Source organism: Haliotis rubra, unplaced genomic scaffold, assembly GCF_003918875.1.
Source record: "Haliotis rubra isolate DU_JTF1 unplaced genomic scaffold, ASM391887v1 Scf893, whole genome shotgun sequence".
Lineage (NCBI taxonomy): Eukaryota > Metazoa > Mollusca > Gastropoda > Lepetellida > Haliotidae > Haliotis > Haliotis rubra.
In genome coordinates this window covers 316,652-332,313 of record NW_025767627.1, presented here as the reverse complement: position 1 = coordinate 332,313, position 15,662 = coordinate 316,652, and the positions used below count along the sequence as shown (strand labels likewise).

Below are 15,662 nucleotides of genomic sequence, written 5' to 3'. Positions count from 1 at the left end.
AAGGATGTCATCTGTGGGATGTCAGCAAGCCCTGCTACATATTGCTGAGTGTGGCGTAAAACTAGTGGCAGTGGTGACACGTCATCAGGGTAAATGACACTTTTGTTCAAATTCAACTCTCCTGATCTTCCGTATACTTGTAAGTTCTTTTAGATATATATTTGTGATGAGTTTTCAATTTGATTTAGAGAAGATATTCAACCCGAACGTAAACCGTTATCAAAATGTTTATCATTTGTTTTTCTGGTAACGTGCGGCTTAACGAAGGGGACAGACGCATCAATAGAACAGCGCGTCAGTTAGCCCTGAACAAGGATTGTTAATTTAGGTCATTTAGAAAAGGAATGCAGTTCGCTCTACCACTATGTAGAGTGTAATAAAGCACATTTTCGCCCTGAACTATTATAGTTAAAGCACTAGTCCTTAAAGGTCACGTGCAACCAAAAAATCAGACATAATTAAAACACAATTATCACTTATTCATGCCATATAATATTGCTGATTGTGAAAAAACATATAAACAAAACTATAAGCGAACAATCCCAAATCAAAAGTGCAATATTTTGTACTTGGGTTTACTTTCCAAGAAATGAAGCAGCCGGGATACCAAACCCAGTCAGAGCGGGTGGGTGTGCACTCAAGTGTAACGGCTGGTTCATTTGCAGATGCCCCCACGGCTCATTGTGTGTGTATATATAGAGATGTTGGGTTTTGTAAATACATGCTCTGCACCACGTCCGACTACATAAACCCACAACCACCATATGCATGCCCAGGGCCCACCTTTCCTTAAAACTACACTACGTCCGACTACATAAACCCTCAATATCCAGATGGCAACCACCATATACATGTCCAGGGCACACCTTTTCTTAAACCTACACTACGTCCGACTACATAAACCCTCAACCACCATATACATGCCCAGGGCCCACCTTTTCTTAAACCTACACTACGTCCGACTACATAAACCCTCAATATCCAGATGGCAACCACCATATACATGCCCAGGGCCCACCTTTCCTTAAAACTACACTACGTCCGACTATATAAACCCTCAATATCCAGATGGCAACCACCCGATACATGTCCAGGGCACACCTTTCCTTAAAACTACACTACGTCTGACTACATAAACCCTCAATATCCAGATGGCAACCACCCGATACATGTCCAGGGCACACCTTTCCTTAAAACTACACTACGTCTGACTACATAAACCCTCAATATCCAGATGGCAACCAATTCCTATACATGTCCAGGGCACACCTTTCCTTAAAACTACACTACGTCTGACTACATAAACCCTCAATATCCAGATGGCAACCACCCGATACATGTCCAGGGCACACCTTTCCTTAAAACTACACTACGTCTGACTACATAAACCCTCAATATCCAGATGGCAACCACCCGATACATGTCCAGGGCACACCTTTCCTTAAAACTACACTACGTCTGACTACATAAACCCTCAATATCCAGATGGCAACCACCCTATACATGCCCAAGGCCCACCTCTTCTTAAACCTACACTACGTCCGACTACATAAACCCTCAATATCCAGATGGCAACCACCCTATACATGTCCAGGGCACACCTTTTCTTAAACCTACACTACGTCCGACTACATAAACCCTCAATATCCAGATGGCAACCACCCTATACATGTCCAGGGCACACCTTTCCTTAAAACTACACTACGTCTGACTACATAAAAACCCTCAATATCCAGATGGCAACCAATTCGATACATGTCCAGGGCACACCTTTCCTTAAAACTACACTACGTCTGACTACATAAACCCTCAATATCCAGATGGCAACCACCCTATACATGCCCAAGGCCCACCTCTTCTTAAACCTACACTACGTCCGACTATATAAACCCTCAATATCCAGATGGCAACCACCCTATACATGTCCAGGGCACACCTTTTCTTAAACCTACACTACGTCCGACTACATAAACCCTCAATATCCAGATGGCAACCACCCTATACATGTCCAGGGCACACCTTTCCTTAAACCTACACTACGTCCGACTACATAAACCCTCAATATCCAGATGGCAACCACCCTATACATGTCCAGGGCCCACCTTTCCTTAAACCTACACTAACCTCTGGATCACAGATTTTCATTTATGTTTTACTGACCAGTCATTACGTTAAAACAATATTAAACTGGACAAGGAAGCTTGGTGACATCAGATGGAAAATCAAGGGCGGGTAATTTGATACAACCACTGGAAAAGGTCCAGGCATAAAGAAAGTGAAATATTAGCCTTAGCTGTATGTTTATTGAGGATGGTGGGCTCGTGGGTGGGATTCACTCAATACTGGGTGTTGGTTGAAACTTGGAACTAAAATATATATATATATATATATATATATATATATATGTATATGTATATGTATATGTATATGTATATGTATGTGTATGTGTATATATATATATATAAATTACGTCACTTTGACAATTTATTAATCAGTCCATATCATAAGCTCATGAGAATAGAACTGTTCCTTCAAGGTAAAATGAAACAAATCATTAGAAAGTTATTGCATAACAAAGGAATTTAGCTTCAGCCTGACATGTTGGCATCACTCCCCAGATCTACTACCATGACATCACTCGGGAACAAATGACATGACTCTCCCATCCACACTCCCACACACCAGCGTTGGTCGAGCCGGGTGGAAGGTCTGTGATGACATCACTCAGGAACAAATGACATGACTCTCCCATCCAGACTCCCACACACCAGCGTTGGTCCAGCCGGGTGGAAGGTGACGTCTGTGACGACATCACTCGGGAACAAATGACATGACTCTCCCGTCCAGACTCCCAGACACCAGCGTTGGTCGAGCCGGGTGGAAGGTGACATCTGTGACGACATCGGTGTTGCCTCGCAGTCTGTCGCAGTAGGTCCCTGCGCGCAGGTCATACATATACACCAGTCTGTCCTCCGACCCCGAGGCTAGATACTTCCCACACGGACTGAGGGCGAGTCCACAAGTGTGGGCCTGGTTCAGGTGGCCCTCCAGCCGCTGCACACAGCGCTGCGACCTCATGTCCCACACCTTGATGCAGTCTGCAGCCGCAGCTGATGCAAAGATGTTGTAGGCGGACGACGGCTGTGAGGCGTAGCTGGATCCCTTGTTGAGACATACCGAGTGTACAGGGCGGGTGTGGGTGTCTTGTATGCAGGTGGCTAGGACACCTTGGTTGAGGTCGAACACCTCGATGTCACGGTTGGAACCGGCACAGATGACGAGGTGGGAGTGGAAGGCGTTGATGGCGGCCATGGAAGTAATCGTCTGACTCTGTGTTGCCCAGCTCTGGACCAGCTTGTATCTGAAACAGGCACAGTCATGTGTTGTAATGTTGGACAGTGATAATCATCTCTACTGTTGTTGTGACTGACTGTGATAATCATCTCACCTGTTGTAGTGTGTAACAGTGACAATCACCTCACCTGTTGAAGTGCCTGATGGTGATAATCATCTCTACTGTCGTTGTGACTGACCGTGATAATCATCTCACCTGTTGTAGTGTGTAACAGTGACAATCACCTCACCTGTTGTAGTGCCTGATGGTGATAATCATCCCACCTGTTGTAGTGACTGACAGTGGTAATCATCTCACCTGTTGTAGTGTGTAACAGTGACAATCACCTCACCTGTTGTAGTGCCTGATGGTGATAATCATCTCACCTGTAGTGGTGACTGACAGTGGTAATCATCTCACCTGTTGTAGTGACTGACAGTGATAATCATCTGACCTGTTGCTGTGACTGACAGTGATAATCATCTCACCTGTTGCTGTGACTGACAGTGATAATCATCTCACCTGTTGCTGTGACTGACAGTGATAATCATCTGACCTGTTGTAATGACTGACAGTGATAATCATCTGACCTGTTGTAATGACTGACAGTGAAAATCATCTCACCTGTTGTAGTGACTGACAGTGATAATCATCTGACCTGTTGCTGTGACTGACAGTGATAATCATCTGACCTGTTGCTATGACAGTGATAATCATCTGACCTGTTGTAATGACTGACAGTGATAATCATCTCACCTGTTGTAATGACTGACAGTGATAATCATCTCACCTGTTGTAGTGACTGACAGTGATAATCATCTGACCTGTTGTAATGACTGACAGTGATAATCATCTGACCTGTTGTAATGACTGACAGTGATAATCATCTCACCTGTTGTAGTGACTGACAGTGATAATCATCTGACCTGTTGCTGTGACTGACAGTGATAATCATCTGACCTGTTGCTATGACAGTGATAATCATCTGACCTGTTGTAATGACTGACAGTGATAATCATCTCACCTGTTGTAGCATTGTAGAGAGCTAATTAACTCACCTGCTTTTGGTCAGGTATCTCTTGATTTCATCCCTGGCTACATCCAGGTAATACTTGTACAGGTGTAGAGAGCTAATTAACTCACCTGCTTTTGGTCAGGTATCTCTTGATTTCATCCCTGGCTGCGTCCAGGTAATACTTGTACAGGTGTAGAGAGCTAATTAACTCACCTGCTTTTGGTCAGGTATCTCTTGATTTCATCCCTGGCTACATCCAGGTAATACTTGTACAGGTGTAGAGAGCTAATTAACTCACCTGCTTTTGGTCAGGTATCTCTTGATTTCATCCCTGGCTGCGTCCAGGTAATACTTGTACAGGTGTAGAGAGCTAATTAACTCACCTGCTTTTGGTCAGGTATCTCTTGATTTCATCCCTGGCTGCGTCCAGGTAATACTTGTACAGGTGTAGAGAGCTAATTAACTCACCTGCTTTTGGTCAGGTATCTCTTGATTTCATCCCTGTCTACATCCAGGTAATACTTGTACAGGTGTAGAGAGCTAATTAACTCACCTGCTTTTGGTCAGGTATCTCTTGATTTCATCCCTGGCTACATCCAGGTAATACTTGTACAGGTGTAGAGAGCTAATTAACTCACCTGCTTTTGGTCAGGTATCTCTTGATTTCATCCCTGGCTGCGTCCAGGTAATACTTGTACAGGTGTAGAGAGCCGCCACAAGTCAGCAGGACAAACTTGTCCATGTAGAAGAACTGGCCGTGTCTAACCTCCCTGTTAAATGATGCGTTGCTTTTGTCTGTCTTCACCTGGTAATAACGAGAAGCCTGTGAGCGGCACACCAGTGGTGGAGTAGCACATTCAACTGACAACTACTGATGCACTGATTCATGAAGCATTCAGATAACATACAGTCCCCCGATACAACAATATCATATACCAGCATGTTTGGTGACTGGGTTTTGTCATATTTCTACTTTTTCCTGAAATTTAGTGCAGACAGAACATCCAGGAAGCATCACCAAGATAAATAAAGATTTCCTGATGGACTCAATATATTTGATCAAAAATAATTTCTTCATATGACATATACTGTTTAACAATGATTGGCGCTATTTCTCGTTTTTGAAACATTTATATATCATTCACATTGTACATTCATCATGACATGTTTACTCTTCCTTCCATTGTATCCTGCATTCTCTTCCCACAGAGGTTACTTGTCATATCTTCCTACGAACCTCTGTTCTAATACGGCCATATTTCCCGGTTCTCGTAAAATCCCCTAGAGGCAAAAGATTGCAACACGAATTATCTCCCTTCTTTCTATCCAATCAGAACACTTGTTACATCGACTTAGATTCAACTTGACTAACACAAGCAAATGTGGGGCAACAAATATCCCCATCTGACGGGGAATTGTGTTGATGTTAGACACAAGACGTTTAATGGCTAGCTTGTCCGTTGTCAACGTGGGCGATGGAGACGCCACTGATCCGCCATAACATTACTGAGTTCTGTCTAGAAGAAACGTTTACGCATCGCGCAGGGAAGAAATTTAGTTTTTTTCGAAGCATACGGAAATTACCGAGGCCTTGCGAATGATCACTTTTGAAACAACGTCGCTGATTGCACAACTAAATCTGATTGCCTCCAATCACGAGTCTTGAACGCTCACACCATGAAAGGGCCGTATTTGAACAGAGGTTACGTAGGAAGATATGACAGGAGTAACCTCTGTGGGAAGAGAATGTGTATCCCGGAGCGGTATTCATATAAGCCTATGCTTGTTTACCAATCCGGTTCCTTTCTTTGGAAATAAATATGTTTAAATCGGACTCAATATAACATGCTGATTAGGTGCTTCTGTAGAGTTATGGACAGATTTCAGTCATGAAACATGTTATACATGTATTTGGTGTTACACTTTCTCTGTAAAATACAGATTCTAGTACTTATTGGGGGTTGGATCCAATCCAAGATTCACACCCACACAATGAGAGTCAGGCACCTAATCGCCAGCACACTAAGTCAGTGTTGGTAGAGGGCACACACAGGTGAACCTAGGTCTTTGTCAAGACAAGCAAGTTCTTTTACTGCTTGCCAATGTGTGCATCTTCAGTGCAATGATGATATTCCTGTAACATCTCAGTATGATGTTAAATGTGGGAGATATTCCTGTAACATCTCAGAATGATGTTAAATGTGGGAGATATTCCTGTAACATCTCAGAATGATGTTAAATGTGGGAGATATTCCTGTAACATCTCAGAATGATGTTAAATCTGGGAGATATTCCTGTAACATCTCAGTACAATGTTAAATGTGGGAGATATTCCAGTAACATCTCAGAATGATGTTAAATGTGGGAGATATTCCTGTAACATCTCAGAATGATGTTAAATGTGGGAGATATTCCAGTAACATCTCAGAATGATGTTAAATGTGGGAGATATTCCTGTAACATCTCAGTACGATGTTAAATGTGGGAGATATTCCAGTAACATCTCAGAATGATGTTAAATGTGGGAGATATTCCTGTAACATCTCAGAACGATGTTAAATGTGGGAGATATTCCAGTAACATCTCAGAATGATGTTAAATGTGGGAGATATTCCAGTAACATCTCAGAATGATGTTAAATGTGGGAGATATTCCTGTAACATCTCAGAATCATGTTAAATGTGGGAGATATTCCAGTAACATCTCAGAATGATGTCAAATGTGGGAGATATTCCTGTAACATCTCAGTATGATGTTAAATGTGGGAGATATTCCTGTAACATCTCAGAATGATGTTAAATGTGGGAGATATTCCTGTAACATCTCAGAATGATGTTAAATGAGGGAGATATTCCTGTAACATCTCAGAATGATGTTAAATGTGGGAGATATTCCTGTAACATCTCAGAATGATGTTAAATCTGGGAGATATTCCTGTAACATCCAAATGTGGAGATTGTAACATCTCAGAATGATGTTAAATGTGGGAGATATTCCAGTAACATCTCAGAACGATGTTAAATGTGGGAGATATTCCTGTAACATCTCAGTACGATGTTAAATGTGGGAGATATTCCTGTAACATCTCAGAATGATGTTAAATGTGGGAGATATTCCTGTAACATCTCAGAATGATGTTAAATGTGGGAGATATTCCTGTAACATCTCAGAATGATGTTAAATGTGGGAGATATTCCTGTAACATCTCAGTGTGGATGATGTTAAATGTGGGTGGGAGATATTCCTGTAACATCTCAGAATGATGTTAAATGTGGGAGATATTCCTGTAACATCTCAGAATGATGTTAAATGTGGGAGATATTCCTGTAACATCTCAGAATGATGTTAAATGTGGGAGATATTCCTGTAACATCTCAGAATGTTAAATGTGGAGATATTCCAAACATCTGAATGATGTCAAATGTGGGAGATATTCCAGTAACATCTCAGTACGATGTTAAATGTGGGAGATATTCCAGTAACATCTCAGAATGATGTTAAATGTGGGAGATATTCCTGTAACATCTCAGAATGATGTTAAATGAGGGAGATATTCCAGTAACATCTCAGAATGATGTTAAATGTGGGAGATATTCCTGTAACATCTCAGAATGATGTTAAATGTGGGAGATATTCCAGTTACATCTCAGAATGATGTTAAATGTGGGAGATATTCCTGTAACATCTCAGAATGATGTTAAATGTGGGAGATATTCCTGTAACATCTCAGAATGATGTTAAATGTGGGAGATATTCCTGTAACATCTCAGAATGATGTTAAATGTGGGAGATATTCCTGTAACATCTCAGAATGATGTTAAATGAGGGAGATATTCCAGTAACATCTCAGAATGATGTTAAATGTGGGAGATATTCCTGTAACATCTCAGTAATGATGTTAAATGTGGAGATATTCCTGTAACATCTCAGAATGATGTTAAATGTGGGAGATATTCCAGTAACATCTCAGAATGATGTTAAATGTGGGAGATATTCCTGTAACATCTCAGAATGATGTTAAATGTGGGAGATATTCCTGTAACATCTCAGAATGATGTTAAATGTGGGAGATATTCCAGTAACATCTCAGAATGATGTCAAATGTGGGAGATATTCCAGTAACATCTCAGTATGATGTTAAATGTGGGAGATATTCCTGTAACATCTCAGAATGATGTTAAATGTGGGAGATATTCCTGTAACATCTCAGAATGATGTTAAATGTGGGAGATATTCCTGTAACATCTCAGAATGATGTTAAATCTAAGAGATATTCCAGTAACATCTCAGAATGATGTTAAATGTGGGAGATATTCCTGTAACATCTCAGTATGATGATGTTAAATGTGGGAGATATTACAGTAACATCTCAGAATGATGTTAAATGTGGGAGATATTCCAGTAACATCTCAGAATGATGTTAAATCTGGGAGATATTCCTGTAACATCTCAGAATGATGTTAAATGTGGGAGATATTCCTGTAACATCTCAGAATGATGTTAAATGTGGGAGATATTACAGTAACATCTCAGAATGATGTTAAATGTGGGAGATATTCCTGTAACATCTCAGAATGATGTTAAATCTGGGAGATATTCCTGTAACATCTCAGAATGATGTTAAATCTGGGAGATATTCCTGTAACATCTCAGAATGATGTTAAATGTGGGAGATATTCCAGTAACATCTCAGAATGATGCTAAATGTGGGAGATATTCCAGTAACATCTCAGAATGATGTTAAATGAGGGAGATATTCCTGTAACATCTCAGTATGATGTTAAATGTGGGAGATATTCCTGTAACATCTCAGAATGATGTTAAATGTGGGAGATATTCCTGTAACATCTCAGAATGATGTTAAATGTGGGAGATATTCCTGTAACATCTCAGAATGATGTTAAATGAGGGAGATATTCCAGTAACATCTCAGAATGATGTTAAAAGTGGGAGATATTCCTGTAACATCTCAGAATGATGTTAAATGTGGGAGATATTCCTGTAACATCTCAGAATGATGTTAAATGTGGGAGATATTCCTGTAACATCTCAGAATCATGTTAAATGTGGGAGATATTCCTGTAACATCTCAGAATGATGTTAAGTCTGGGAGATATTCCTGTAACATCTCAGAATGATGTTAAATGTGGGAGATATTCCTGTAACATCTCAGAATGATGTTAAATGTGGGAGATATTCCTGTAACATCTCAGAATGATGTTAAATGTGGGAGATATTCCATTAACATCTCAGAATGATGTTAAATGTGGGAGATATTCCTGTAACATCTCAGAATGATGTTAAATGTGGGAGATATTCCAGTAACATCTCAGAATGATGTTAAATGTGGGAGATATTCCTGTAACATCTCAGAATGATGTTAAATGTGGGAGATATTCCAGTAACATCTCAGAATGATGTTAAATGTGGGAGATATTCCAGTTCTCAGTAACATCTCAGAATGATGTTAAATGTGGGAGATATTCCTGTAACATCTCAGAATGATGTTAAATGTGGGAGATATTCCAGTAACATCTCAGAATGATGTTAAATGTGGGAGATATTCCAGTAACATCTCAGAATGATGTTAAATGTGGGAGATATTCCTGTAACATCTCAGAATGATGTTAAATGTGGGAGATATTCCAGTAACATCTCAGAATGATGTTAAATGTGGGAGATATTCCTGTAACATCTCAGAATGATGTTAAATGTGGGAGATATTCCTGTAACATCTCAGAATGATGTTAAATGTGGGAGATATTCCAGTAACATCTCAGAATGATGTCAAATGTGGGAGATATTCCAGTAACATCTCAGTATGATGTTAAATGTGGGAGATATTCCTGTAACATCTCAGAATGATGTTAAATGTGGGAGATATTCCTGTAACATCTCAGAATGATGTTAAATGTGGGAGATATTCCTGTAACATCTCAGAATGATGTTAAATCTAAGAGATATTCCAGTAAAATCTCAGAATGATGTTAAATGTGGGAGATATTCCTGTAACATCTCAGTACGATGTAAAATGTGGGAGATATTCCAGTAACATCTCAGAATGATGCTAAATGTGGGAGATATTCCTGTAACATCTCAGAATGATGTTAAATCTAAGAGATATTCCTGTTACATCTCAGTATGATGTTAAATGTTGGAGACATCCCAGTAACATCTCAGAATGATGTTAAATGTGGGAGATATTCCTGTAACATCTCAGAATGATGTTAAATGTGGAGATATTCCAGTAACATCTCAGAATGATGTTAAATGTGGGAGATATTCCTGTAACATCTCAGAATGATGTTAAATGTGGGAGATATTCCAGTAACATCTCAGAATGATGTTAAATGTGGGAGATATTCCTGTAACATCTCAGAATGATGTTAAATGTGGGAGATATTCCTGTAACATCTCAGAATGATGTTAAATCTGGGAGATATTCCAGTAACATCTCAGAATGATGTTAAATGTGGGAGATATTCCTGTAACATCTCAGAATGATGTTAAATGTGGAGATATTCCTGTAACTTCTCAGAATGATGTTAAATGTGGGAGATATTCCTGTAACATCTCAGAATGATGTTAAATCTGGGAGATATTCCAGTAACATCTCAGAATGATGTTAAATGTGGGAGATATTCCTGTAACATCTCAGAATGATGTTAAATGTGGGAGATATTCCAGTTACCTCTCAGTATGATGTTAAATCTGGGAGATATTCCTGTAACATCTCAGAATGATGTTAAATGGGGGAGATATTCCAGTAACATCTCAGAATGATGTTAAATGTGGGAGATATTCCTGTAACATCTCAGAATGATGTTAAATGTGGGAGATATTCCAGTAACATCTCAGTACGATGTTAAATGTGGGATGTTAAATGTGGGAGACATCCCAGTAACATCTCAGAATGATGTTAAAGGTGGGAGATATTCCAGTAACATCTCAGAATTATGTTAAATCTGGGAGGAAGGAAACGATCATAATCAGGGATTGAAACCGCTCACAACCCACTTCAGAGTATCCTGGCACATCAAGGGAACAGAACTCTTCACAAACGAGTAGAGCACTAGGGCAGTCAATCCTTCCTTACAATCCTTTCTTACAGTCAATCATTCCTTACAACTGATTATTTCTTACAGTCAATCATTCCTAACAATCCTTCAGAGGTACAGATAAGCTGCGAATCTGCGTAAATTACGCAAATATTTATGCGAAAACTCAATTCCTATTACGTCTGTTGCGTACAAGTATGCTGGTATTTTTGTAAATGCTCAATAAATTTGATTGTACATGTGTACACAGAAAACTGTCAAATCTTAGTTTGCATAACAGTGGATAGATGGAGGAACTGAGGTATATTTAGAGGTTCTATTTCGGCACATGAACACTCAACTAGCAGTCTTTCATATCATTTCTCATATAACAGATCAAATATAAATAACAAACACTAACATTTAAACTTTATTATATTTTTACAATTAATGGAAAAAGTCAAAACACCCAATTGATTCTGAGTGAGGTGAGTACAGTTTGTTTGGTAACTCAAAGGAAAATTAGGATACCCAATTGAGATGAAGACAAGCGGGTACATAACTCAACAACCCAAAAAGTTATCTGTAGCTCTGATCCTTCCTTACAGTCAGTCATTCCTTACAATCATTCCTTACAATTGATTATTTCTTACAGTCAATCATTCCTTACAATCATTCCTTACAGTCATTCCTTACAATCATTCCTTACAATTGATTATTTCTTACAGTCAATCATTCCTTACAATCCTTCCTTACAATCGATTTTTCCTTCCAATCAGTCCTTGCTGACAATCAATCATTTCTTACAATCCAACAGTCTTTACAATCAATCATTCCTTACTGACAGGCAGTCATTACAATCAATCATTTGTAACAATCAATCATTCTTTACAATGAATGGCTGACTGCATTACCTGCTCCTTATTAACGGACATATTGTCGCAAAACGTCTCAAACTTCAGCAGCGGTTCACTTGATCCTTTGGTCCAGATGGAGGCTGTTTTGTCATCTGATGAGGTGATGATCATGGAACTGCTGTGATTCCAGGCCACAGAATTAACATTTCCGTTATGTCCTACATACACGCGGCTCACATTCTCACCAATTGGAAACTTGAATATTGAGGCTGTTTTGTTAGCAAGGGCACAAGCCACACTATGAGCATCGTCTGAGAAGGACACCCGATTGACCGGAGTAGGTCGCTCAGCGACGCTGACCCTGTCTTGTAGTTCCGTTGGGGGATCACTGTCCAGGGGGTATTCTACATTAAACAGTTTATTTTCTGATGATGATTTTTTTAACGGTGATGTTGACTTCATCGGTTTGTTGATTTTGGGTTTAAACATGGTTGTCCTAGGGGCTTGTGTGTAACCGGATGATTTTACCTTAGGTTTAAAGGTCAAAGCTTGGTTCATCGGGTCAGATTTTGTCCTTTTGTCATAGCTTGGTGTTTTCACTGTTTTTGTTTTGGAGGTCTCAGGTTTCGACTGTGGAATCAACTCGGACTTTAATGGAGATTTCTCACACAAAGTCTTTACAGCTACAACACACAAACCTGAATCACCATCCTCATCTCCGCCCGCTTCAAGATCAACCAAACCTGATATGACGTGGGTTAAGGACGAATCAAAATCTGTATTTCTGTTACACAAACCTGAATCAGACAATTCTAAATGAACCACGTTTAGTTCATTATCAAACATTGTGCCCAGGAGTGCCCACAGACCTGCGGCGCCAGGATTCTGTGCGATGGTTGCAACTTCGGCAGTATTGACACACCTTGACCCTCCATCCAGACCAACGCTTGGCAGAGAATCGTGTAGATCTGTGAAGTCTAAAATCTCCAGGTTCTTAGCATTGAGCTGAAGCATGGCACCTGTGGTGACAACAACCAGCACAGGAGGCCGTGACGCCAGGAGGTCATTGACAGTGGATTTCCCAAACTGTGGCGCCATGTCTGTTGTTTCCACGTGGGTGGAGTGATAAGAGAAACATACACACAGCACAGCCTGACCCTGCTCTGATGTTGTCTCAATATCAACATCTTTTGAATTCGACTTTTTCCAAGTCCCTCGCTTTGTGACTGTCATAGTCCCTTTTTCATTTGTTTTACTTTTTAAATTTGCAATTCTTTCCCGCTGCTTTGAAACAGCTTTAGACACATCAACTTGATGTAAGCTACGAAAGTTATTGCCATCAGTGAGATCATACGTTCTGAGTATGCCATCCGTTGAGCCAATCGTAACGTGGGGAGACGACCAGTTCATCGCGAGGCTGATAAGAGATGATGATGTGATGATGGCAGATTCGTACACAAGAGACAACATCCTGGTGTCCCACACCTTGAACGTCCGGTCGTCTGATATCGTAACAAGTGTGGATGTATAATGAGGGCAAAATTCCGCTCGCGTGACGGGACCATTGTGCCCTTCAAGCTCGGCAATTACCGACTGAAAGTTGGACGTAAGAATAATAACCTTGTCACCAGCACACGCAGCAACAAGAGAATCATCGACGTTAAAACAACAGAACTGCACTTGGCCTAAAGTTGTTCCCACGATCTGACCAGTGACGCGTTCGCCCCTCGTATATTTCTCACGTGCAGTGTGGATATTCCAAACAATTACATAATCACCAGCCGCTGAGCAGAGAAGTTTAGGATTTGTGTTAAATCCAAAACACAAGGAGGTGATCGGTTGTCGGTGTCCCGTCAAAATCACCGGTTCCGATTGTAAACTTTGAAAACACCATATCCCAATATCTGTCTTCTTTGTCGGCACGGCAAAGTAAACTCCGTCGTTTGCCGGTTCGATGCGATCCTGATTGTAGCCCCTCGGAACAGTAAATCTGTGAGTTGCTGTCATGACGCCTAACTGAATTCAGTGAATCAGTTTGCACATTTTAATTTCATATGCACATCGATTCTCTCGTTGCGAATCACGCTTTCTGGTTACTGTGCACACAGCGCCATCTATAGTCTTCAAATTTATTTAGAGTTACGTCCCCTGGGAAGTAAACCCCGTTTTCTCACTCTGAGAACAGCGCTAGATATCTCACTAGTTGGTATTACGTAGGGAAGGGTTACAGAAGGAATTTATGTCTGAGAATTATTATTTTTCAGCTACATCTACGTAACGAGACGTTTGTTGTGATTCCAGCAAAGAGTCTAAAATATTTTGTAACAATGATATTAAATTTGTGGCAAACAGCCTGTTATAACCAAGAGTGTGGAACAAAGACAATTGTTTCAACTTTTTTTTTTTCGACAAAATCCCACGTATAACGTTTTGCTATAGAAATAAAGTGTGGAGAGTACAAGTTCATAAATTCTGGATTTTTGTACTTGTTACAAGGATATTCGACAGTTAAACAAATCGATGATTGTTCTTCAACAGCTTGTCGTGTTTATGTCAGAACTGAAAGTTGGTAGTCGTGAGCAGAAAACAGTCACTGCGATCGACACATTCTGTATTTGTTTTCTATATCGGTTTGTCATTAGTTCAGCACGTGACTTTGTTTTCAGCGGAATATGTTCTTCAAAGTCGCCATTATTTTTCACGTGGAACCAGTCCCACGTAAAAATAATATCGTCTTTTCGGACCATAGCCTATCCAAGCCCTTTCCCCTGTAACCCAGTCAGCTAATACGGTACAGCTCTAACACTGTAGCTGACAGAAATCACTGCTGTCTACGTAAACTTGGGCTCAGTAAAATACGTTATAATACTGAGCCTAAGTTTACTTAGACTGGAAATCACCGAGGAGTTCAGCTTTAATGAAAGGCATCACTGAAGATTTTGCGGCATGATATACTTCGTATCCACTTAGATGTACAGGTTAACGTCGCGCTCACTTATACGCCATGAATATGGCCTGTGAACAGCGAGTCCAGGCCAGACAATCCAGTGACTGACCACCACGAGCCTGCATCTACACAGTTGAGTTACTATCACATGCATCAACCAAGTCAGCGAGTCTGACCACCCGCTCCCGTTTGTCGTCTCTTGCGACAAGCTGGGTTGCTCAAGGCGAGTTCTCACCCAGAGCTTCACCCGTCTAAGACTGACTGACTGAGTTTAGTTTTACGCCGCTTTTAGCAATATTCCAGCAATATCACGGCGGGGGACACCAGAAATGGGCTTCACACATTGTGCCCATGTGGGGAATCGAACCCGGGTCTTCGGCGTGACGAGCCAACGCTTTAACCACTAGGCTACCCCACTGCCCCTCACCCGTCCAAGACATATAGTGCATGCCAAATGCCAAGAGATTGCGCT

At 40.6% G+C, this 15,662-nt stretch overlaps 1 protein-coding gene across 1 annotated transcript; it reads right to left on the bottom strand.

Annotated features, from left to right (window-relative positions):
* Positions 1-2,471: 2,471 nt before the first annotated feature.
* Positions 2,472-14,335, bottom strand: LOC124263680 (WD repeat-containing protein 27-like). Its single transcript, XM_046698333.1, has 3 exons — positions 12,301-14,335; positions 4,988-5,154; positions 2,472-3,361 (listed from the first exon to the last, which is right to left on the bottom strand). The coding sequence occupies exons 1-3, from the start codon at positions 14,248-14,250 to the stop codon at positions 2,812-2,814; spliced, it is 2,667 nt and encodes an 888-aa protein (XP_046554289.1). The 5' UTR covers positions 14,251-14,335; the 3' UTR covers positions 2,472-2,811.
* Between the last annotated feature and the right edge of the window lie 1,327 nt (positions 14,336-15,662).

Excerpts from the sequence above, each read along its gene's own strand:
- LOC124263680 (XM_046698333.1), bottom strand. The coding sequence starts at position 14,250 with ATGACAGCAACTCACAGATTTACTGTTCCGAGGGGCTACAATCAGGAT. Across the intron at positions 5,155-12,300 it reads TGTCCGTTAATAAGGAGCAG|GTGAAGACAGACAAAAGCAA; the intron begins GTAATGCAGTCA and ends CGTTATTACCAG. Across the intron at positions 3,362-4,987 it reads AGATACCTGACCAAAAGCAG|ATACAAGCTGGTCCAGAGCT; the intron begins GTGAGTTAATTA and ends TGCCTGTTTCAG.